Source organism: Odocoileus virginianus, chromosome 19, assembly GCF_023699985.2.
Source record: "Odocoileus virginianus isolate 20LAN1187 ecotype Illinois chromosome 19, Ovbor_1.2, whole genome shotgun sequence".
NCBI classification, from domain to species: Eukaryota; Metazoa; Chordata; class Mammalia; order Artiodactyla; family Cervidae; genus Odocoileus; species Odocoileus virginianus.
This window is the reverse complement of record NC_069692.1, coordinates 5243219-5267376: the sequence shown is the minus strand read 5'-3', so window position 1 is coordinate 5267376 and position 24158 is coordinate 5243219. Positions and strand designations below refer to the sequence as shown.

At 36.1% G+C, this 24158-nt stretch overlaps 1 protein-coding gene and 1 long non-coding RNA gene across 2 annotated transcripts in view; one reads left to right on the top strand and one right to left on the bottom strand.

Annotated features, from left to right (window-relative positions):
* Positions 1-583: 583 nt before the first annotated feature.
* On the bottom strand, positions 584-13958 carry IRAK1BP1 (interleukin 1 receptor associated kinase 1 binding protein 1). The gene is made up of 4 exons (XM_020899162.2): positions 13528-13958; positions 6828-6893; positions 1085-1215; positions 584-977 (listed from the first exon to the last, which is right to left on the bottom strand). The coding sequence occupies exons 1-4, from the start codon at positions 13840-13842 to the stop codon at positions 707-709; spliced, it is 783 nt and encodes a 260-aa protein (XP_020754821.2). The 5' UTR covers positions 13843-13958; the 3' UTR covers positions 584-706.
* A 117-nt stretch (positions 13959-14075) lies between these two features.
* LOC110140799 (uncharacterized) overlaps positions 14076-24158 on the top strand; it is a 223597-nt gene continuing 213514 nt past the window's right edge. The window contains exons 1-2 of the long non-coding RNA XR_002314856.2: positions 14076-14845; positions 19430-19675. This is a non-coding gene — a long non-coding RNA (uncharacterized lncRNA). The remainder of the gene's footprint in view (positions 14846-19429; positions 19676-24158) is intronic.

Genomic DNA, 24158 nt, shown 5'->3' with positions numbered 1-24158 from the left:
GTATAATCAAAGGAGGCCTGGTGAAGAGTCTGGTCCATATATTACCTTTTATTTCTGGCATCAGAACATTTTCTTAGTATACATCATTATCCTTTTATCTAAAGTTATGTATTGCTCATCGTTCTTTCTAAGAATGAATGCTGTGAAAGTGTGAATTGGAAAGTGTTAGTTACTCAGTTGTGTCTGACTCTTTGCAACCCCACGGACTGTAGCCTACCAGGCTCCTCTGTCCATGGGATTCTCCAGGCAAGAATACTGCAGCAGTTGCCATGCCCTTCTCCAGGGGATCTTCCCAACCCAGAAATCGAACCCTGGTCTCCTGCATTATAGGCGGATTCTTTACTGAGCTACCAGAGAAGCCCATTGTTCTTTCTAAAAATGAATGTTAAGAATCATGTTAATAACTGTGTCAACATTTCTTTCCAGAGTAGAAATATAAAATTATTTACACATGCACTTATGTGAACTGTCTGTATACAAGTGTATATAACACATTTATTTCCAGAATATTTCCCGTAATAAGTTTTTGAAAACAGAAAGTAAACATAAGTATTCTGTGGAACTATATTCAAGGATTGACAGACTTGGGGGTGAAACACTTTATTATATATTATACAATATTTATTTTTAGGACAAAAGCAAATGTTATAAAAAGTATAAAAATAGACAAAAAAAGATACAAACACAATATATTTTGGTCAGAATTTTAGATGTGTTTTTTTTTCTTCTCTCTCCCCTTTACTTCAAAAGTTATAAATACTTTGGAAGCAGCATGCATTGTTGCACTTTTGATTTTTTGTTGTACAGTTAATGAACTTGAAAGTCTGGATGACTGGGGATGATCTATTTGGCCTTCCCATTCTTTCATTTCTTCTTCTTTGATTATTAAAGGTTTTCCTAGAGTTTGGCCAACAAGGTTACAGACTTCTTGAGCTTTGCGCCATGCGTTTTCTACAGCAGCAAGGCAGGCTTGTCGTCTTAGGAATTAAATGCAGAGATTATCAGTAAGACATTGAACAAACTGTAGGATGGAACAGTTTTGTTTAATTAGTTGATAATTCACTTAAGGATGTGCTTAACTTACCGAAGGTTCTCAACAGAACCTGGCATGTGATAGAACTGGGGTTGGCTGATGACAACCGAGCTATCTAGCTTTTCAACAAGAAAGTTACAGATATTTTGCATTTTTCCGAATTCAGTAAATGTAATGCAGACCTGTAAATGAAATAACAGTTGAAATTACTTTTCATGTTTGATGCATGATTTCAAATTTTTTTCTAAATGTGAGTTAAAAAAAGTAAAGACAGATTACAGTGAAGTCATTTTATAGGACATAACAGATAAGAAAGACCCACTTGGTACTTAAAACCAAATTTTGTTACTGAATTTATTTTTGCTTATGAATTTTGTAATTTGTTTAATGTTGACTTGAACATTTTAAACTTCATTTAAAATCAGTCAGGGACTTTTTATGAAACAGAATTGGGGGGTTTCCCCTTCAATTTTATTATTTGGCTAAATTCTTAGCCTGATAAATGTTTCGTGACTCTTTAGACATCTCTTTAGATGTTAGCCAGCTTCCTGATTAGCGGTAATTACTTCATGCTTCACTGCTGTCAGTGAGGTATGCTTCTTTATCCAATAGTTATTTTCAGATCTATATGCAAAAGCTCATCTAATTCATTATGCCATCTGCCTTCAACTGTGTGGAAGCAGTTCTTATATATCCAGCAATACTTCAAAACTGTAGTCTTAAAACATTCTATGGAAGCAAACTAAACCTTTTTCCTAAGGAAACTTTACACAAGCTCAATATGTAAAACAATAAAGTACAGGTACTGAAGCACTTTATATAAATTATGTAAAACAATAACATACAGGCTGGAGTAGCAAAGAGTCATCTTATACAATATAGAACAGTTGTCTTTCATCATTAATGTTATCCATGGAAGACTGATGTTCTGTCTGGTTTCAATACTTACTTTGGATTAATTTGCTCTCTTTTCTAGTTTCTTAAGGCAGAAGCGTCTTTATTTCAGAGTTTTCTTCTTTTTACTATATGCATTCAATGCTAAAATTTCTCTCTAAGCCCTGCTTTTGCTGCATGTCATAGTTTTTGATAGATTGTATTTTCATTTTCATTTAGTTCTAAATATTTTAAAATTTCTCTTGGGATTTCTTCATTGATCCACATGTCATTTAGAATTGTGTTGTTTAATCTCCACATATTTGGGGATTTTTCAATTATGTTTCTGTTACTTATTTCTAGTTTAATTCCATTGTGATCAGAGAGCAGACATCATATTATCTATACTTTTAAATTTGTTAAGGGATAAGGTTTGGCCTAGAATGTATTTTAGGGGGGAGGGGAGCAGAGAAAGGTTTACTGCAGAGCCAAGTATTGAGAATGGGTGGCTTGTTCTTGAAAGACCCAAACTCCAAATGTGTGCTATCTTGGTGAATGTTCCATGAGAGCTTGAGAAGAATTCTGTTTTGGGGGAAGTAATTTATAGATTTCCATTTTTTTTTATTTTTTAGTCACTAAGTTGTGTCTGACTCTTTGTGAACACATGGCTCCTCTGTCCATGGGATTTTCTACACAACTACTGGAGTGGGTTGCCATTTCCTTCTCCAAGAGATCTTCTTGACCTAGGGATCGATGGAACCCATGTCTCCTGCTTGGCAGATAGATCTTTACCACTGAACTACCTGAGAAGGCCTGTAGATGTCCATTATATCCAGTCAATTGATGGTATTGTTGAATTTAATTAGATTTTATGCCTGCGGAATCTGCCTCTTCTTTTTAAAGTGACTTTCCTTTTAAAAAAAAATTATTTATTTGGCTGCATCAGGTCTTAGTTGCTGCACGCAGGGTCTTCATTGCATCATGTGGAATTTTTTGTGTGGTGTATAGTCTGTCTAGTTGTGGCCCACAGGCTTAGTTGCTCCATAGCATGTGGGATCTTAGTTCCCTGACCAGGGACTGAACCCATGTCCCCTGCATGGCCAGGGAGACTCTTAACCACTGGACCACCAGGGAAGTCCCTGAATCTGTCCCTTTTTGATAAAGGAAGTTGGAGACTCCAACTATGATAGTGGACTCATCTATTTCTCCTAGAGGTTCTATTAGTTTTTGCCTGATGTAGTTTGACACTCAGGAGAATGCATATTAAGGACTGTTATTATTTTTTGGCTGTGCCACTATGTGGCATGTGGGATCTTAGTTCCCTGAACAGGAATCAAACCTGCGCCCTCTGCCCTGGAAGCACAGAGTCTTAACCACTGGACCACCACGGAAGTCCCAATGGATTGTTATGTTTCTTGGAAAACTGCCCTGTATCATTACATGATACCCTTCTGTATCCTAGATAACTCCCTATTATGAAGTCTGCTCTGTCTACAATTACAATAGTGACTCTTGCTTTCTTTTTATTAGTGTTAGCATCATTAATTTTCTCCATGGATTTAATCTATATATGTCTTTATATTTAAAACAGATTTCTCATAGATAACATATAGTTGGGTGGTGTTTTTTGATCAACTGTGACAATCTGTCTTTTAATTGCTGCATTTAGACCACTGATGTTCAAAGCATTACTGATATAGCTGGATTAATATCCACCATATTCTTTACTGTTTTCTATTTGTTTCCCTTGTTCTTTTTTCTGTCTTCTGCATTTTGTGATTTTTAACTGAGCATTTCATGGTTCCTTTTTTCTTCTCCTTTCTTAGCATATCAGTTGTATTTTTCAAGCTTTTATCAGTGGTTTCCCTAAAGTACATATTTACCACTAATCCAAGTCCAGTTTAAATAACACTATACCACTTCATGGGTTGTATAATAATATAATAACCTTATAATAACAAAATAATCCTAAGTATTTCACCCCATCTCTTGTATCATCACTGTCATTCCTCTCACTTACACATCAGCATGTGTGCGTGCTAAGTCGCTTCAGTTGCGTCTGACTCTTTATGACCCCATGGACCAAGGCCTGCCAGGCTCCTCTGTCTGTGGTATTCTCCAGGCAAAAATAATGGAGTGGGTTGCCATGCCTTCCTCCAGGGTATCTTCCTGATCTAGGGATCAAACCTGCATCTCTTATGTCTTCTGCATTGGCAGGCGGGTTCTTTATCACTAGCACCACCTAAGAAGCCCATACATATACCATATGTATATGTACTATACATATACTATGTATATTACCATATTACCATATGTAAGTATATATATAAGTAATAGGCATGAGCATACATAATTGAATGTGTGTGTGTGTAAGTCGCTTCACTTGTGTCCGACTCTCTGCGATGCTATGGACTGTAGCCTGCCAGACTCCTCTGTCCACATTCTAGGCAAGAATACTGGAGTGGCTTGCCATGCTCTCCTCCAGGGGATCTTCCTGACCCAGGGATCGAACCTGTGTCTCTTATGTCTCCTGCATTGGCAGGCAGGTTCTTTACTGAGCCATTGGGGAAGCCCCTTACATTATCTGTATTTAATGTGATTATTCATATGGTTATATTTAAACTTTTGATCTTGCTACTGATTATCTATTTGTCTCATATTTTCTTCATTCCCCTCTCCCCATTTCTGCCTTTTTTGGAGGAGATTGACTATTTTTTTTAAAATTCTATTTAATATCCTTCATTGGTTTCTTTACTGTAACTTGTTACCTTAGTGTCTGCTTTGGAGTTTACAGTATATACATGTTTGATTTATCGCAATCTACCTTCAGGAGATACACCATTTCACAGAGAATAAACTTTAAATATTATATTTCTCCCTTCATGCTACTGCTGTTATATGTTTTACTTTTACATATGTTATAACCCCTAAAGTTCATCATTATCATTTTTGTTTAAACAATTATTTTTATATAGGTGTAAAGTTATAGAGATATAAGAAAAATATCATATCTACCTAGGTAGTTACCATTTTCAATGTTCTTCATTCCTCTGTGTAGATTCCTATTCCTTTCTAGTACCATTCTCTTCCACCTACCCACCTTCCATTTAACATTCCTTGGATTGAAGGTCTATGGTAATGAATTCTTTCACCTTTCTGAAAAAGTCTATAATTGGCCTTTGATTTTGAACAATATTTTTGCTGAACATTGGGGAAATATAAGACAGGAGAAATATGACTTAAATGCATAAATCAAATATAAATATGATTTATACATTGGAGAAGGAAATGGCAACTCCAGTATTCTTGCCTAGAGAATCCCAAGGACAGAGGAGCCTGGCGGGCTACAGTCCATGGGGTCGCAAGAGTCGGACACGGACACGACTTAGCAACTAAAACCACAAACCATGTATAAAATATTTCACAACAAAAATGAGGAGTTGAAAAAAGATTAGAGGAGATAATGTATGGAAAACACCTGAAACATGGAAATGTGCAAGGAAAAGGAGAGGGAAAACTGATTATACTACTTTTCCTATTTAATAGACTTTTATTGAATGCTTATTGTGTCCCAGGCAATAAAATCTCTCCAACACAGAAACTGTAACAAGAAAACATGAGAAGTGGAAAGACAGATAAAGGAATTGCAAAGCCAAGGTGTTACTTCAACATTTCCCAGGTGAAGCCCTAAAATCATCATCGTTGTTGTTGTTTAGTCACTAAGTCATGTCCGGACTCTCTGCAACCCCGTGGACTGTAGTCTGTCAGGCTACTCTGTCCATTGGATTTCCCAGGCAAGAATACTGGAGTGGGTTGCCATTTCCTTCTCCAGGGGATCTTCCTGAGTCAGGAATTGAACCTGAGGTGCCTACGACGTCTCCTGCATTGCAGGTGGATTATTGCTGAGCCAACAGGGAAACCCAAAATCATTGTAAGTATTTTTAAAATTCCTTTAGATAGTTAAATTTTAAGTGAAAAAATTACAAATTTATTCAAGTAAATATAAGGACAACAGTGTATTATGATAATTACTAACTCAAGAGATAAGAAGCCAGGATTCTAAATTCCATTCTAATTCTTGTAATATGATCTTTAAAAAGTCTGAGCCTAAGCTATCTTAGTCTAAAGCCACACCCTTAAATCTAGGAAAAATAATATATTATCTGCCTGGAGGTAGGACTAGGTGATTTCTTGAGGTATTTTCCATCTCTAAAGGCAAAGATTCTCTGATTGGATTAACAAGATTCCATTCTAATCCAACTCTTGTTTGTTTCCTGTGGCAAGGAAGCAGTATGACTAAGCACATACTCCAAGAAGTTTGTAATCAAAAAGAAACAGCAGTCTTCTAACCTAGCTGTAACTACTTATAACATACTCTGACTTCATAAAGTCCTGATCATAAAATCTTTGAAGGTAAGTAAAAAGCTCAACAGTTGTAGGAACTAAATATTTTCATTAACTGTGTGTAAAAAAATAAACAATTTTTTCAATTTGTGCAAAGGTTGAGTAGTTTTTATTTTTAAATAAATTTTAACACAAAATAAAATTGTCTTGTGAAACAAAAGAATGTTGAAGTCTTTCAATCCTTTATGCTATGACTATTAATTTGCTATTTATTTGAGGAGAAGAAATTTTTCCTCTATAGTGTTTCCTCCTGTTGACTACATGATAACATTACTAAAATTTTATTCAGGTGGCAATTAAATGCTACTTCCCTCTTGCTATTTTTATTCCATTTCAAAACAATTTCTCTTAAATCTCACTCATATATATAAAACCAAAAATGATTTTGAGAAAAATGATCTTTAATCAACACCATGAGAAGTATTTCTCCTGTACTTGACTTTCAAGAATAAAATTAAATGCAAATTGTCCCCACAAAGTCATGCTGTTTCCAATTATTTCTGAAGATAATACATACCTCTGCTTCCATGTGATAAGCATTTTCTAGCCTTTTAAAATCTTTTGTCACAGTTACATTTTCTGACTGAAACAGAAAGTACAAGAATATGATTAATAAATGTTTGGCTACTAAATGCAATTACTCTAAAACATAAAGTATAAACCTGTACTTATTAAAATCAGAATAACAAAATATGTGAAAAGAACTGGCTTTAAACCTTTCCTAAAAAAAATATAAATTCAGAAACCTACAAATATTTGCTGATATTTCATCATAATTGTCATTCCACTTGTAATTTTTACATTAGCTAGTTCAAAAAGTATGAACTTAGGGTGATATATATATGAAGCATTATTTGTACCTAAAACATTCTGAATGTTGTAGGGATGTTTATAAAATGTTTAACTCACAAATAATACTAATTTACTGAACACATATAGTATTGAAACTTTGGGCAAGTTACTCAACTGTTTGAGACACAGTTTCCACACTTACAAAATTGTGTTACACTGCATGTGAGGTAGTAGGTAGATGGGCCCCAGGCTGAGCCACTGGAGTTTGTCAGGCTGAGCAATTGGAGCTTGTCTCTCCCTCCCCCAAAATTTCAGGGGAAAAGATAATGGCAGGAGCAGAGAGGAACTAAGCCCTGCTGGAGTAAAAAGATGACCACATCTTTCATTCTTCAGGAAAAAGAGACCTCCCTGACTGTACGTGTGCAGAAAAGTTCCTAGGGGGTCAAAAAGGAAGGGGGTGCTAACCCATAATATGTTTTGCCAACCCCTCAGAGACCCTTGTGTTGGAATCATCTTGGCCAAAAGATTCATGCGCACATTCGTCAGGGCCCTGAGTCAGATCAGATGTGGGCAACAAGCAAGATAATTGGTTAGAGGAAAACAAAGACATGGAAGAAGGCCCCTATTTTAGCAATTCAGACCACACCTTTAGCAAAGATGCCCTAACTCTTCTCTGAGTGTGTACCTCTGCTTTGCTTCTGTCCTAAATAAACTGCTTTTCTTTGTGCTCTTTCACACGTATGATGCTTCTAATAATCTCTGCCTGTTTTACAACCTTGGTCTCTTAGTAAAATTCTTTTTTCAAAGGGGTCAAGGGCCAGGGTTCTGCCTCTAGCCCCTAGTGGTCTAGTGGTTAGGATCCCTGTTTTCACCCAGCCAGCCTAGGTTTGATTCCCAGGCAGGAAACTAAGATCTTGCTTCAAGCTGCCACTCACTGCTATTACCTCCGAGATCACATGGAATTGACTTGAGGATTTAATGAAAAGTTGTGAATAAAATGCTTGACAGAGAAGGCACTCGGCAAACAGAGATGCAATATCATTATGATGTAAACATTTCCTGAAATACTGGACCTAAACCAGCCTGTTCTTAGAAAAGTAACATTAATGCTTTTTGATTCTCTGGGTAAGTACAGGGTATATAATTCTGATAAAAAAGTTGAACTTCTTATTTATGTTTCAAAGGGTTTTAAAATTTAGTGAAATGAATTCTTGACCTACTCCCACTCTTGGGGGTAGGCAGAACTTATATTTTATAAATGTTTGTATCTTTAAAAATACATGCTAAATAAAGATGATGATGCTCAATCACTTAGTTATGTTATTTGGTAAAGGATTTAGATGCACATGAATTTTAAGATATACACTAACTTCAAGCCATTTACAGACCTAGAAAATTCTAAAAAGCTTTAACCTGAAAATCAGAACTTAAGTTCCAATTATAGCTCTGGTGTCAGTTTCAATGAAAATATTACTTCATTTTTGTGATATTATCATCTTATGGTAATAATTATTCACTGTAGAAAATTACAGTATTGATAAATATAAACTAAACCAATGCTGTATACATTGCTTAAAGTTGAAAACATGAAACTTGATACATGAAACATTTGTCATTTAGTATTCTTTTATGACATGTAAACATATCTTCTATTTTCTTAGATGTCTTTTTTCAGTTTTCCCCCACTTCACTTGATAAATATATATAAGACTTCTGACGGAAAAATTATTAGAGAAATAATTTTAGGAAAGATAGCAGAAAAGAAAGTATCTTTTATTGTTTCACTTAACATTATAGTTTTTATAAAAATAATATACACTAATTAATGAATAATACTAGAGAAAGAATAGTCTCCAAACCCATGTTAATATTTCAGTAAACATTTAATTAAATCATCTATCCATGCACAGAAAAATTTGTAGATGTATAGAATTTTTTATAAATGAAATTATCCTCTATATGCTGTTCTGTAACCTTTTAATCATTTCTAGTTTAGAAAAATTTAAAATCTACAGAAAAGTTGCCAAGATAGTATAGAGTTCCATATTCCTCAGTTTCAGGTTTTTCTGATGTTATCATTTTTTTATTCTATGGTACATATCAGTTCAGTTCAGTCGCTCAGTCTTGTCCAACTCTTTGTGACATATACACATATATCCACAATTGTTTCTGTATCTATCCATCTGATATATACTAAGCTAAACATGAGTTCATACTGATGTTTCTAACTCTCATTAAGAACCACAGAGTTCATTCTAACTTTCCTTTCTTATCTATAATTTCCTCTACAGTAGTCAGAAACCTGATTTCCCTCATCCACCAACCACCTATTTTTCAAGCCTACTATACATATAAAGCAGTTACAGAACTGTAAACCTTGTAAAAACATTTACTAACTAGAGTACAGAGTTTATGTATCTTTCATCTTTATCATTAGTTGCTAGTAAAATATAATTTTCCAAACTTACTTAGGATACTCTGCTCACCTTCTGTCCCCATGTTCAGTGCAATTACGTCATTCATTTGTAACAGAGTTAGATTCATTTGTCACAGTCTGGGTTCTGTCCTGGAATTGATCTGTGGTTTTTTTTTTTAATTTGTATAATTAGTGTCCCCTTTTTGTGATTTACAGTTTTATGGGTTTGACAAGCGTATTCACCACCCCAGTACCACACAGAATAATTTTTTCCCCTTGAAAAGTTTCTCTGTGCACCTCCTTTATAGTTAACCACTTTGCCATCAAACCACCTGTCCACCAATTTATGTCCCTATAGTTTTCCCTTTTCCAGAATGTCACATGAATGGATCACAGAATGTAAACCTTTTGAATCTGTTTTTTTAGCTTATAATATTTAAGATTTGCTCATGTTATTCTGTGAATAGCTTGCACCTCTTTATTGCTGAGTAATTTTCCAATGCATGGATGTAACAGTTATCCATTCCGCTGTTGAAAACATCTTGGCTGTTCCAAGTTTTAAAGTTTTAGTGAGTTATGAATAAACCTGCTATAAATATTCTTGTGCAAATTTATATGTGAACGTAAGTCTTTGATTCTCTTGTGGGTTAATGGTTCCTATAGTAAGTCTAACTTTGTAAGAAGCTGTAAGACTGCCTTTCAAAGTGGCCAAACCACTTTGCAGTCTCACCAGCAATGAATGAAAATTTCTGTTGTTCCACATCTTTGCCAGCATTTGCTATCATCAATGATATTGGATTTTAGTCAATCTAATACATGCATAATGGTATCAAATTGTGGTTTTAATTTGCATTTCTTTGATGACAAATGATGTGGAGGATCTCTTCATGTGTTTACTTGTCATCTGTATATATTCTTTGGTGAAGTATATGGTCAGGTATTTTGTGCTTTTAATTGAGCTGTTTTCTTATTATTGAATCAACCATAAAATCAAATAAAGCAGTAATTTTTATTTTTAAGGGCACTTGAGTTAGATTCTTGCACATCCAGTAAGGGAAAGATAGACTTTAATAAATGGTTTCAATAGATATTTTCTTCTAAATGGGTAAGTACAGCAACTTACCCATTTAGGAGAAAACAAAACCTTTTTCCTTATACCAAAATAAATTCCAAATGTAGTAAATATTTAATGTACTATAAAGGGTCCCTAAAAAGTCCAGGAAATATTAGTTAATAGTTATATAGCTTCAGGCTTTCGAAGGACCCAATAAGCATTACACCAAAGTCAGAAAACTTTTTTTTTTTTGCGGGAGAAATGTTTATTTGAAGTGAAAAACAATAAAAAAAAAATAGTACTTTAACCAACATATGAAGCAGAACAAGAAAACAATAAAAACAGATTACATTAGTCCTTACAAATTTGGGGATTTAAAAAACTCTTATCATTTAGCTTTAATCTCCTTATGAGAAGCTTTCCTTATGAAGAAAATAAAACTTCGAAGAGTTTAAGTGATTTACTAGAAGACTCAAAAATATCATGAAAAATTTTACTATTAAGAGAATTTAAATAAATCTTTAAAATTTTTAATGTTTAATACTGTAAACAGGTTACATGGCAAATAAGAAATTGGGAAAATTTTTGCAATATATGAGAGATAGTTATTGATAATCTTAATTTTTAAAGTTCTCTAAATCTCTAAAGTTAAAGTTCTCTTAATTTTTAAAGTTTAAAGAAAAGATAACAGAAAAATAGGAACAGTAATAGGGAATGTTTAATAAGTGTTTTATTTAAAATGCAGTGATCAGGAATGTTTAATAAGTATTTTATGGTTGAATGAGTAAATATTTCTTGTAACTTTAAAACATTTTTCCATGAAAACACTCAAAATGAGGTCATGCCATCACAGGTGAAACTATATATAACCATAAAATTATATATGATCTATATGATAGCTGAATAGTTTATTAAAAACCATTTTCTAAGTACACATTATGTGAGGAGTACAAAACATAACCCACCAATACAAAGCAAACAAGAGACAAAATGATCTCCACTCTGGGGAGGTTTAGAATATGGAGGAGAGACAAGGAAAGCAGTAATTATAATATAAAGTGATACATTTTATTAAGGGTGGTGAATGGAGTATGGTATGCAGGGAGCAGTGTAGGAAAAAAGTGCTCAAGAAGTGAACTTGCGCTGGTTTTTAAAGGAAAAAAAAAGGGAAGTCAGTCTATGAGGGGAGGAGATGACAGGAAATGACAGAGTTAAGCTCCATCTATTAAGTGAAAGAGTTTGGAATATGAGGGGCCTTTTAATCAGGGGAGTGATGTTTATAAACACAGATTCTAAAGTTTAAAATGAATAAAGATTTTGTGAAGACCCATTAAATTCACCCAAAATAGTAATATAAATGATTTTATTTGCATTTTCTACTGAACAAATTATTTACCACTGCTTTCCTCCATCAGCAGAGATAATCTGGAGATTACTGACCTTTGCATATCTTGAACACTAAGTCTTTAATGTACTTACTTTAAGTTGGATGTCGTGACTGATCCTGTTTTACATATTAGAAGTTGCAGCTATGTGAGCTTCGTATACATTTAAGCAAAAAACTTAAGAATTAGTTATATTATTCAAATATGTCTGCAGCACGGGCAGCAGTTTTGGGGAGAAAATATATTTCTATATATTAAATTCATTTTATTCACATAATTTATAATTAGCAGATCTTTCTAAACTGTAAAATCATTTAGAGGCATCTCTTCAAAATGACTTTTAAAATACATCTATGTTTATAAATGCAATCTATGTTTATAAGTACAAATAAATCTTCTCCTTAAAATAAAGACTTGCTTTTTGAGGGTGTGTCATTTCTAACAAGAGCACTTTTAAGAACTCAGTGTTGGGGGGGACACAAATCACAGCTCTGGCCTTCAGGCTACTCTGTAATAAGAGGGATCTGAGACAGCCTATGAAGTCTGTGCTTTCTAATTCTCTTTCATTCTGATTATCTGGAGCCTAGGATAGTTGAAAGAAACCTAGATTTTGGTTTTGAGAATACAGGAGTTCAAACATAACCCTGGGTGTTCAGAGCATTATTTAACTTCCTTAAATCTGGAAAGTGGGGCTATTAAAACCTGCTTAACAGGGGTGTTGTACGAATTAAAGAAGACTCATTCTTTTTTTTTTTTAAAGTGGGCTTAGGGCAAGATTTATTTAGAGATTTGTTTCAGGATCATCTCTGTTAAGAAGAAGTATTTCACATATGTGGCATGTACAATATACTTGCTTTTCTTTTTTAAGCTAAAACTAAACAATTCGGAGAAAATTTTGAGTCTTTATAAAACGAAAATGGGTACAATATTCCCCCTATCCCGCCCCAGCCCACATTACTTTTTGCGAAAAATACCGAAAGAATCATTTCATGTAAAGCTTTCCCAGGCTGGGAGGAGGGGTGCAGAATAAAAAACAAAAAATGATTCAGGGTCTAGCACACTACTTATGCAAGCATTTACATCTTATTGTTTCAAGTTTAACAGTTCGTCATTTCAAGGTTAAAAACAAATTACTGCAACAAGTGATACCAAATAAAACCCCACTCAATTTTAATTCTTTTGTTTTACAAGTCACTGCAGCTGATAATTACTTTCCCCTAAAAGGATGGGGTGGGAAAGACTGAAGGCGGGGGGAGACCGGGACGACAGAGGATGAGATGATTGGATGGCATCACAGACTCGACGGACAGGAGTTTGAGTAAACTCCGGGAATTGGTGATGGACAGGCCTGGCGTGCTGCGATTCATGGGGTTGCAGAGTCGGACACGACTGAGCGACTGAACTGAAGTGAGGAGGATGGGCCAGAGATACACTCGGCCAGATCCTCGCGGCCCCTCACGCGGCCGAAGACTCAAAGGTGTCCCAGACACTCAAAACCCTCCCCGCCCCTACCCTCCGCCGCCGGCTTTTCGCGGTCGGGCTGGAAGCTCCTGGCCGGCGGAGCGCTCACCTGCACGCCCTGTAGCCGGAGGCTCTGCGTGATGTAGTCCAGGCGGCGGCAAACGCTCTTCTTGGCCTCGGCCGCCGCCCCCTTGGTGCTGCTCACTCGCACGACCACCTGCGCCCGGTCAGGGCTCGCTGACACCTCCGCGGTGCCGCTGACATGCACCTCGCGGGTGGGAGTTTGGGCCGGCGCTGAGGAGAGAGGGCGGCGGAGGCCCGGCAGCGTCTCTCCGCCCGAGAGCAGATAGTTCTCTCGGCCCCGGTCAGCCCAGGGAAGCAGTTCCACGAACACCCGCGACTGAGGGGTCTGCTGCAAAGACATAGCGATGGCAGCTTGGTTGTCCGTAGCAACTCAGAGCCGACGGCGGCCGAAGGGGTCCAAGCGCCTCAAGGCTGGCGCGGCGCGACGCGGCGCAAAGGTTGTCGGGATGGGTTTGGCGGTCGAGGAGCCGCTGTGGAGGACGCGAGTTACGCTTTGTGGGGGATTTTGCCTCGTCTCCGTTACGAGTTGTTGACTGAGCGCGGCGCTATGGTTTTTAACTTGCTTACCTTGTGGTCTTGGAAAACCTGAGGGAGGTTTTTATGCGGCCACCTTCTCAGTGAGCTCCCCTTTCCACGCCGTCCGTCTGCCTCGGCCGGCGACGCGCCGTGCGTACCTCTGGTTTCCTCAGAGGCCGGAATGGCTCATTTTATCCTCATCTGCTGCGGCTCTGCGATTGTCCCAACTTTGTCTTTACTTTTGTCTGACTCTGCTAGTCCACTTGCGCAGTGGACCCCACGGCACCGTAGAGCGCCAGAGATTTGTGTTGGATTGAACTTACCAGTTTGATCTTGGAAGTTTATGATTCCTCGAATCTCAGTTTCATCACCTCTAAAGCCGTGTTGATAATACATTCCACATTTGCAGTGTGATCATAAAGTAATTGCCATATAGAAAGCAGAAAATAATGGATAATGATAATAGCTAAAGCTTTGGCGTGCTTTTCAAATGTCTCGAATTTTCTCAAATTCCTGGAATGGTTCTGGCCTTGAATAAGGACAAGAGAAACTCAAGTGGTATCAAAGCACATTCAACAAGGACATGGCAGAGCCTTACACTGCTTAGTTCTTATCTTTACCCTTTGCTTGAAAAAATATCACAATCTTTAACCCAGTGACCCACATTAGTAGATTTTCTTCCAACAATAAGTAATGATGTATAAAAATAGCCCTCCTGTCCCAGAGGAAAAAGATTTTTTTTTTGATAACTTTTTTTTTTTTTTAATTTAAGAAAGGACAACTGTTCTCTTGAAAGGAGCCTGAAAAAGCCAACCGACAATCCTCAGGTAGTTTCTTCTCTATCATTTTTCTTTTATTTTTGATGAGTAAGATGATTCAACTAAATCAGACAGTACCCACATCCTCTTCATTGGTTCATGGATAGTTTTGTGTATATTTATTTCGATGTTTGTTGTTAGATAGAAGCAATTATATGTTAGTATTTTAATTTTAAAAACCTTTCCACTGTATTTTTAAAAATAATTTGTCACCAAAAATAATGTTTCGTGAATCTTGCGGAGAATTCTTTTCGTTTAATGATAAATGTGGAAAAATATAACCTTCAAGGTGAACCACTGAATGAATGTACATCATAGGTAAAAAGCAATAGGAGTTTTAAGTGCATATAAATATTTAGGGTATGCCAAAAGTAACTTTCAAATAACTTGGAAAATGAGTAAGTGGTATAGGGATAATTCGTTGGCTATGTGAAAGAAGTATTGATCTGTATCTTAACATGCACTAAAAATAAAATTCAGATGAGACATAAAATAGAAGAGAGAAAGGGTAAATATAAATATAGGAATGAGAAGGACTTTCTAGGCATGATTTCAAATGCAGGAACCATAAGGAAAGGTCTGAAAAATTTGATTACACTAAAATAATGTCAGTATGTGAAACAAAATAGGTGAGGGGTAAATTGGGAAAAAATATTTGTATAAAAAGCTAATAGTCTTAATGTTTAGTGAGCTCTTACCAGAAAAAAATGAAAGAAAAATGAATAATTTCACAGAGGTAAACCTTGGATCATTCATAACTGTCATAATAAAATCCCATGGAGCGGGTGGCTTAGAAATTTCTTTTCTCTGGAGGCTGAGAAGTCCAAGATGAAGGCTTGGTGCCTTTTTGTTTTGCAGACAACCTTCTCACTGTGACCTCACATGACCTTTCTTATGTGCACAAGGATCCCTGATATTTCTCTTTTTATAAGATCTCCATTTCTGAAATCCCCTGGAGAAGGGAATGGCAACCCACTCCAGTATTCTTGCCTGGAGAATTCATGGACAGAGAAGCCTAACGGGCTACAGTCTATGGGGTCACAAAGAGTCTGACGCATATGAGCAAGTATTGGATTAGAGCTCTAACCTCATTTAACCTCAGTCTCCTCTTTAAAGTCTGTATCTCTAAATACAATAATATTGGGGGTTGGCTGTTCAACCTATGAATTTGGGTGGTGAGGGGACACAATACGGTCCATAACACAAGCCAGTAGAGCAGAAATATCAGTAGTCTATAAAATGAGGGGAAAAAAAGTTATCTTAGTAAAAGTGCAAATTTTACAATACAGTCCATGGAATTTTTCAGGCCAGAATACTGGAGTGGGTGGCCTTTCCCTTCTCCAGGGGATTTTCCCAACCCAGGGATTGAACCCAGGTCTCCTGGATTGCAGGCAGATTCTTTACCAGCTGAGCTACAAGGGAAGGCTAAGAATATTAGAGTGGGTAGCATATCCCTTCTCCAGGAGATCTTCCCTACCCAAGAATTGAACCGGGGTCTCCTGCATTGCCAGCAGATTCTTTACCAAATGAGCTATCAGGGAAGCCCCAAATTGACAATAAATATCCTTTTTTTGAACTGTCATTCGGAAAATGATAAAGTCAGTAGGAATGGAGCTGAGATAGATAAAGGAGTAATTTTGAAAGAAGAATGGAATAGTTCATGGCAAAAGAACTATATAGTAAATAAAAGAGAAGGATAAACCAAAGCTGATAAAGATTTTCAGTCAGACCTGGGGAAATGAATGAGGATGATAGAGTATGTATATTAGTTCAGCTCACAATGACCTAGTTCTCCTATAGAGTCAATGCTAAGTCTCTAGCAACCATCCTGAGTAACAGATCTCTTGACTTTGTTCTTTGTACAACTTGATAAGACCCAGAATAGGCAAGTTCAGCTCACAGTGACCTAGTTCTCTAGAGTCAATGCTGAGCCTCTAGCAAACATCTTGAATAGCACACCTCTTGACTTTGTATTTGATTAAACCCAGAATAGGCACTTGTTTCACGCTGGGCTGGTTAGACGTTTTCTTTTTTATTCATAGAAATCTATATTTACATATATTCAGCCACTCAGATGGTGAACCATGACATATATGTACTTGAGAGAGACAGATTTGCCATTTTTCATATGTAGTTTCTAGTAGAGAAGCAGAAAATGTCAATGTGTCAGTGGATAGAGAAAAGGAAAGAAGAGAGAGAGGAACAGAGATGAGATTAAGAATCCAAATGAAGTTCCAATTTATGTTTATAGAATTTTTCTTAGACCTGGCTTCATTCACACCCTGGAGCTCTATAAAATATTCCTGTGTCCTTATCATAAGATCTCTCTTGCCTTTTTTAATGCATAAGTAGGTTGGCTGAGTTTTATGTTATCCTAAAACTAAAACTTTTGACTGATATTAATAGAGGAGAATTCAGAGAAGACTTGTACAGCTTTGGAATTTCTCATGAGAGCCTTTTTCAAAGAGAAGATAAGGTTCCAGTTGACAGATCAGATGACTGGAGTCACAGGATGACGATGGGGATATCTGAAAGTGTGCTGCATGCTGCTTGACACATAGTATTAAATACGCAACTTCCAGTGGTCTTGTATAGTCCTGCATCACTTTTCGAGCTGAGACAGCTTTGGCTTTGAGGATAACCTCTTGAGTAAGGTAGTAGGGAATAGAATAAAACTCTGATGGAATAAAACTTACATGGTGCTAAACAAAGCACAGGGGAAAATTGCTTATCTGAAAACGCCATTCACCCAGAAAGAAAGTTTTAACTCAAGTCATGTCCGCATAAGTACAGAGTTAAGACATGTAATCTTTTTTCTTTTTTTGCTCCAGACTTGTAGAAGCATGGTAAAATCACTTTAAGCTTAGAAAATATAGTATGTTATGAGAACAGTGAAAGATTGTCCCAAGGAGGGTGAAGGTTAGATAAGTAACCTTCTGAGAATGACAAACGAACTGAAAAAGAAAACATATTATCTTAGACACATGTCCGTAAGATTTAGTACAGTCAGGAGTACTGACTAACATGGTATAGAAGTGATCCTAAGATGTGATGAATACAGAAATAGAGAAACAAAATAGCAAATGACTAACATCATTGGCTCTTTTTTTCACTATCACAGTTGCCATCCTTTTAGATAACTTTCCTATCTGTTTGCTTCTAGACTTCCCCACCCAAACCAGTTGCATAATTCAATGGCCACTAAAAGAAATTTGATCATTTGTATGATTAATTTAGATCCCAATATGATCTTTCCTATAAACTTCAAGTTTCAAATCTTTGAACCTCATGGTTTCTTATGTAGTTCTAACACTTTTTGTCTGTAATCTTTTGATGTGTTTTGATTTCTATCTCATTTATAGCCAAATTGTACTGATATCTGTATATACTTTGCAATTTTATCTGCACTTCATAGCCAGCTCACTAGTCATCTGCCTATGAAGAAAATAATCCCCTTTCCTCTTAATCACTTCATGTTCAGTCTTTCCCCTAAATGTAGTCAGTTTTTGTTCATTCAGAAATAGGAAGGAATGGAACGTTTCTGAATATTTGAACAATGTGGATGATTTACTACAAGTAGTCTACATGAATTATCAACCTCAAATGAATTATTTTATAATAATGATAAGATTAATATAATAAAGGGCTTCCCTGGTGGCTCAGTGGTAAAGAATCCGCCTGCAATGCAGGAGACACAGTAGACATGGGTTCTATCCCTGGGTTGGGAAAATCCCTTGGAGGAGGGCATGGCAACCTACTCCAGTAGTCTTGCCTGGAGAATCCCATGGACAGAGGAGCCTGATAGACTACAGTTCATAGAGTATCGAAGAGTCGGACATGACTGAAGTGACTTAGCATGCATGCAATATAATAAAATCTCTCTTTGATAATTCAGAAGAAACTTCAAAATCTTGGGGGTGGCTTAGGCTCACAAATGCGAGCAAGAATCATTATTCAATAGCACTGCAAAATAAATCTGATTATTCAGGTGTTCTGAGTGGTTTTGGATTCTGGATAAATAGGAGATTATTCTAGCCTTCAAAATATGAATATTCTTTGATCTTCTCATACTCATCCTGTCAGACTATAATCATTATGAAATATCACAGGTATTTATGTATTTGGCTATGGTATTTTGTTAATAAAATAATCCACCTCATTGGTTCTATGTTTTTTGTTTGTTGAAGATTCTTGTCATATAGATGTATTCTTTAGTGATGCAAAGTGAAATCTTGACTGTCTAAACAGATTTTCTCAACCTTGCCCTCTTGTAATGGTAAGAGAGGATAGACAGTTCAGTCCTCTGTCAGCTCCTGGCCATTTGCTTAATCCTCCCACTGAAGTAAGTATACTGAGATGCTAACAGTTCCCAGTGAGTTCTGTAGTGTTACCTAGAAAGAGCATGGGCTTTGTAGTCCTACAGACCTGTGGTTGAATTTTCCTAGATCTGTGACTTTATGGAATTTATTTAAATCTTTCTGAGACTGAGTTTCCTCATCTGTAAAACAGATAATAACATGTACCTGCTGCAGGGACTGCTAATGTTTTACTTTTATTCTTGAGCACAATAAATACTTTCAGCCTCTCTTGCAGGCTGATGTGTCCAGGCCTGAATTCTTGCAATGGAATGCTGGTTGGAAATAAAATGCACCACTTCCTGCTTGACCTATAGCAATCCCCCAAGTGTGCTCTTTGTACATTTTCTTCATCCGCTGATTGGGAAGGACCCTAGAGACCAAAGAGAAACAAGAACTTGAAGACAGAAGAAGCTTGGAACAGAGCTTGCTGCCACTCCTTTGCCACCCCATGAGATGTAAGCAAGAAATAACATTTATTTTGGTAAGTCGCTGACACTTGGAGGATATTTGTTTCATCAGTTAGTTTACCCTCTAATATACCTTTAGGATTAGTATAAAGAGTACATGAGAAATATTTATTTATGTGACTGACGTAAATCAAGTGTTCAGTAAATGACAGTTATTGTCATCATCATCCTTTACATGTATTGATATAAGCATGTGAGCCTACAGGCACTGCAGGTACCAGGATTCTCCCAAATGATCAGACCAATAGGATCTGAGTTGGCAGGACTGACTTCTTGCTGCTCTTCTTACCGATTGGTACTTCTCAGATTCCTTAGAAGTATAAATGATTAATTCTTTTAGTTATAGATTTTTAAATTAAGTTGTAGGTGTCATATAACATTATATTAGTTTCAGGTATACAGTGTCATGATTCGATATTTGTATATATTGGGAAATAATCGCCATGGTATGTCTAGTCAGCAGCCAGTTATAGATTTTGACATCATATATTTAGTCCTTTTGTTGGCCTGTTCATTTTATTTTCTGTCATTGTAACATGTGATACCCCTAACTTTTAGTCACATTTTTTATACCTATAATTATGTACCATTTAGAATCCAGGGGAGAGAGACCAGGCCAGTACTGTTCAATAGAGATACAGTGTAAGCCACAAACATAATCTTAAATTTTCTAGTAGTCACATTAAAAAAGGTTTAAAAAGAACCCAAGTGAAATTAATTTTTAATAATTACCTAACCTAATATATCCAGCATTAACATTTTAACATGTAATCAGTATCCTTTGAATCTGTTATTCATGCTGATTTTTGAAATCAGTGTGTATTTAACACTGACAGCATATTTTGATTTAGACTAGCCTGACTGAAAGTGTTCAAAAGCCACAGTTGTATAATGGCTACCACATTAGACAGCTCAGGGATGGGCAAATGAGAAGGCCTATCATCAGTTAGGAAAAACTAAGTTATGTGCTGCATTTTCTTTGTAGATGGAGAATAGCATTATTCTTATTGTTCTGGGAGAAAAGACATGGAAGGGCAAACATTCACATCACCAGGTTCAGGAGATGGACATTTTACTTATGGGGTGTCGTTTCTCTGGGATACAAGTCAGGAAACTTCTTTGCAGTTCAACTTTCTGTCGTACTTTGTATGTATTAGAAGGCTCTTCAACATAATGGTCAATGTTCATACAATTATATTTTCAGCATTCATAAATTTTTAATAAAAATATTTATAACTTTTATAGGAAAACTAACATTTTGAGCTTGTGTGCTAAGGGAGACCATACAAGAGCCTGATACACAGTGATCTTCAAAGTCTAAGCTGGTAATAAAGTATTAATTTTTCTTAGGAAAAGTTAACTACTCCTCCTAGTCTCAGTTTTCAAAGGAAATTTAACTTTTTTTGTATAAAACATAGACTTTAGAAATCCACTACTGTATATTGAAATGCCCATCTATCCTTGTTTAATGAAAGCACAGGAATCACTTTCCAGTGTATAAAACAAAAAACAGAGTTTAATTTAAAGACATTTAATTTACCAAAGTAAACAATATTTGAATAATATGGTTACTTTAAAGATGATGGGCAGTCACTCCCAGGAAGGAAATAATATGTTGCAAGTTTGAAAGAAAATGGTTTTATTAAGATGTCATTTCATGAAAAGGAACTAATGTCTTTAATATTCAAAGCACCAGAAACAAATTTAACACACTGTGCTAGAGAAACCAGACATAACATTTGATGGTTAGAAAAGATAGGATTTTAAGAAAAAAAAAGTTACCTTGTTTTTCTCTTCTATCATAGAAAGGAGGTTAGATATGAGGCAAATTAGGGGGGAATTCAGGGGGAAAGTAATGTATACAAATCAGATGATAAAGGAAAAATTAATAAAGTTGAATACAGATTGTTAAATGATAATGGGAAGAGGTCATATTTAACATAACTATATGTTTTTAAAAGCTATAGTCATGTTGTATAGTACATACTCAGAACTCATTTATCTTCTAAACATACTGTATATTAAAATTAGAATGCACTGTTGTTGGGACTGTAGATGCGTCTAACTATTAGAGGAGTTGCTCAAAATATTAAAAAATAGACCTTTTATTTGATCTAGCAATCCCACTTCTCTACTGTCATTTCCATGCTACCCCTTACCCACCATGCTACAGAGAACTGAAGACTAGACTTGTTAATGCAGAAGTCATGGCTTCACAGTCACAAACTAGAAATAGAGGATGGGTTCAGCTGTTTTATTTCTGATAGGAGAGAGAGTTTAGATGAGCTATCCAAAAGCAAAGCCATAGGTTTGGGGAGATGTTCTCTGGCTTTTAACTTGAATGTAGCTGTCAGCCTATTTAGTAGTTGATTCATTAGGTGACTTAGATTGCATTTTGCAGTATTTTATGCTTGGAAGATTTACCAAGAAATTTATATTTATTAAAATTAAACTTTCTTTTGTTGTATACTAGTGACATTTTTAAGGCCACAGTATGTATTAGATGATTCTGACCTTAAGAAAAAAATCCCTGATTATAATTATTACACTTTTGCTTTAGATAATTGGATTTTTTGTTTTCAAAATTGGCTGTGTGTGTATGTGTGTGTGTGTGTGTGTGTGTGTGTGTGTATTTGAAAGGGCTGAGAAAAGAAAGTTTGGGGTAAGAAAGTTTAAAAAAAAGTTTTTTGTTAAGTAAACTTAGGCCTGGGGCTTCCCCAATGGTTCAGTGGTAAAATAATCTGCTTGCAATGCGGGAGACTCAGGAGATGTGGGTTCAATCCCTGGGTTGGAAAGATCCCCTGGAGGAAGAAATGGCAGCCCATTCCAGCCTTCTTGCCTGGAGAATGCAATGGACAAAGGAGCCTGGTGAGCTACAGTGCATGGGGTCACAAAGAGTTGGATGCAGCTGAGCACACACACACTCACACAAACTTAGGCCTTAAGTACTGTAGTTACAGTGCCTGATAGATAAAACTGCCTTGCCTTTAAGGAAGATACATAATACTCAAAAAAGTTAATGCTTGTCATAAAATTTTAGCATAAAATAATCTTTTCATATCTTACATCATTGGCTTTAACTTAAGAATAAAGATATGTAGAAAATAAAGCAATATGACTTCTCAGAGAGATAGTTTCTTTTACTTTCATTATCAAATAAATACTTGACTGAAGTAGGATAAAAATACTGATTTGTCTCTGAAAAACTTCAATCACTACTTTGTGTGACTCCTACCCTGGATTAGCTGTAGGTCTCTTGGAAGCTAGAGCCATGACGGCCCCTTGCCCCAAGGAGCAGCCGACTGTACAAGTCGGAGACAGACAGAGTAGGGAGAGGAATGAACAACTTTGATTTCTATGGAGAAGACAGTGATTGAACTCTTCCTTGAAAGTTTAAATTTACAGTCAGCATGTTTGTTCATATAGCATGAAATATGCAATCATGCCCTTAGCTGCTAATTGTGGATACCTAAATAGTGCGTTTTTGGCTTACTGTATTATGGTCAATTTGGAAAAGAATAGTTTCATTATATAGTAATACCATCTACAGTATCCTTGGACTGTCTGGAAGCATATGACATGTGATTACTAAGTTTTTATGACACCTAAGTATTGATGCTCCCCATAGTATTTAAAACTAATTTAACCATAGTAATCTCCTAAATTCACATTTTAATGAAGCCAAAAATCCTAATAAGCTTCAAGTGCTTAAAGCTAATGCTGCAGGAAATAGTTTATGAAATTTTTTCATTTATTAAAAAAATTAAAAATGGCTCTCTTAAGGAGCTATGTATGCATTAAGTATGGAAAGAAATGTACAGTCTATTAAAATTTAACATCATGCATGTTTATAGCTTTTTTATCTCTGAAACACTTTGATATTAACTGCTTTATGTGTGAAAAACATGAGTTTCTATCCCATCATGCTGACTAGAAACTTCTTCAGATTGTCCAGTGGCTTGAGAGAACTTGGTGTAACATTTTAAAGTGGTAGTTCCCCAAAATGTATGTTACTTAGTAAGTTTTGTACTTAAATATTACTGTTTTCACATGATTTTCATAGCTAATATTTTAAAAGACTCGAATCCTCTATATTGCTAGGTTGTATTATTTTCCTCAACTATTCACAGCTTTTCCTATGGGAGGATTAGCTTTCTTAGCTCTGGCTTGCCCCTGCGCTCTTCTTTGGCTAATGTGAACATGAGTCGTAGATATATATTATCTAAGGAGAACCGTTACTTGCTATCAATTGTTCTACCACTGTTCTTTTCCCTTTTTCACAAGAACTATTCATCATGGATGGGGCTGTTCCTTCTGCTTGGCTCCTAGAAATATGTGTGGGACAGAACCACAGTCATTCTGCAGCCAGTTTATGATGTGATGTTAGCCAGAGATTCTTGAAAACAACACGATTTGAGAGTTGCTTCCTAACCACAGCAGAAACTAGCAAAAACTGACTTCTCAGACTATAATTATATCCTGTGTTGAAAGGAAAAA

Coding starts and splice junctions, on each gene's coding strand:
- IRAK1BP1 (XM_020899162.2), bottom strand. CDS start 13,842: ATGTCTTTGCAGCAGACCCCTCAGTCGCGGGTGTTCGTGGAACTGCTT. Junction 6,894..13,527: donor TCCGGCTACAGGGCGTGCAG/GTGAGCGCTCCG, acceptor TTTCTGTTTCAG/TCAGAAAATGTAACTGTGAC. Junction 1,216..6,827: donor CTTATCACATGGAAGCAGAG/GTATGTATTATC, acceptor TTTCATTTACAG/GTCTGCATTACATTTACTGA.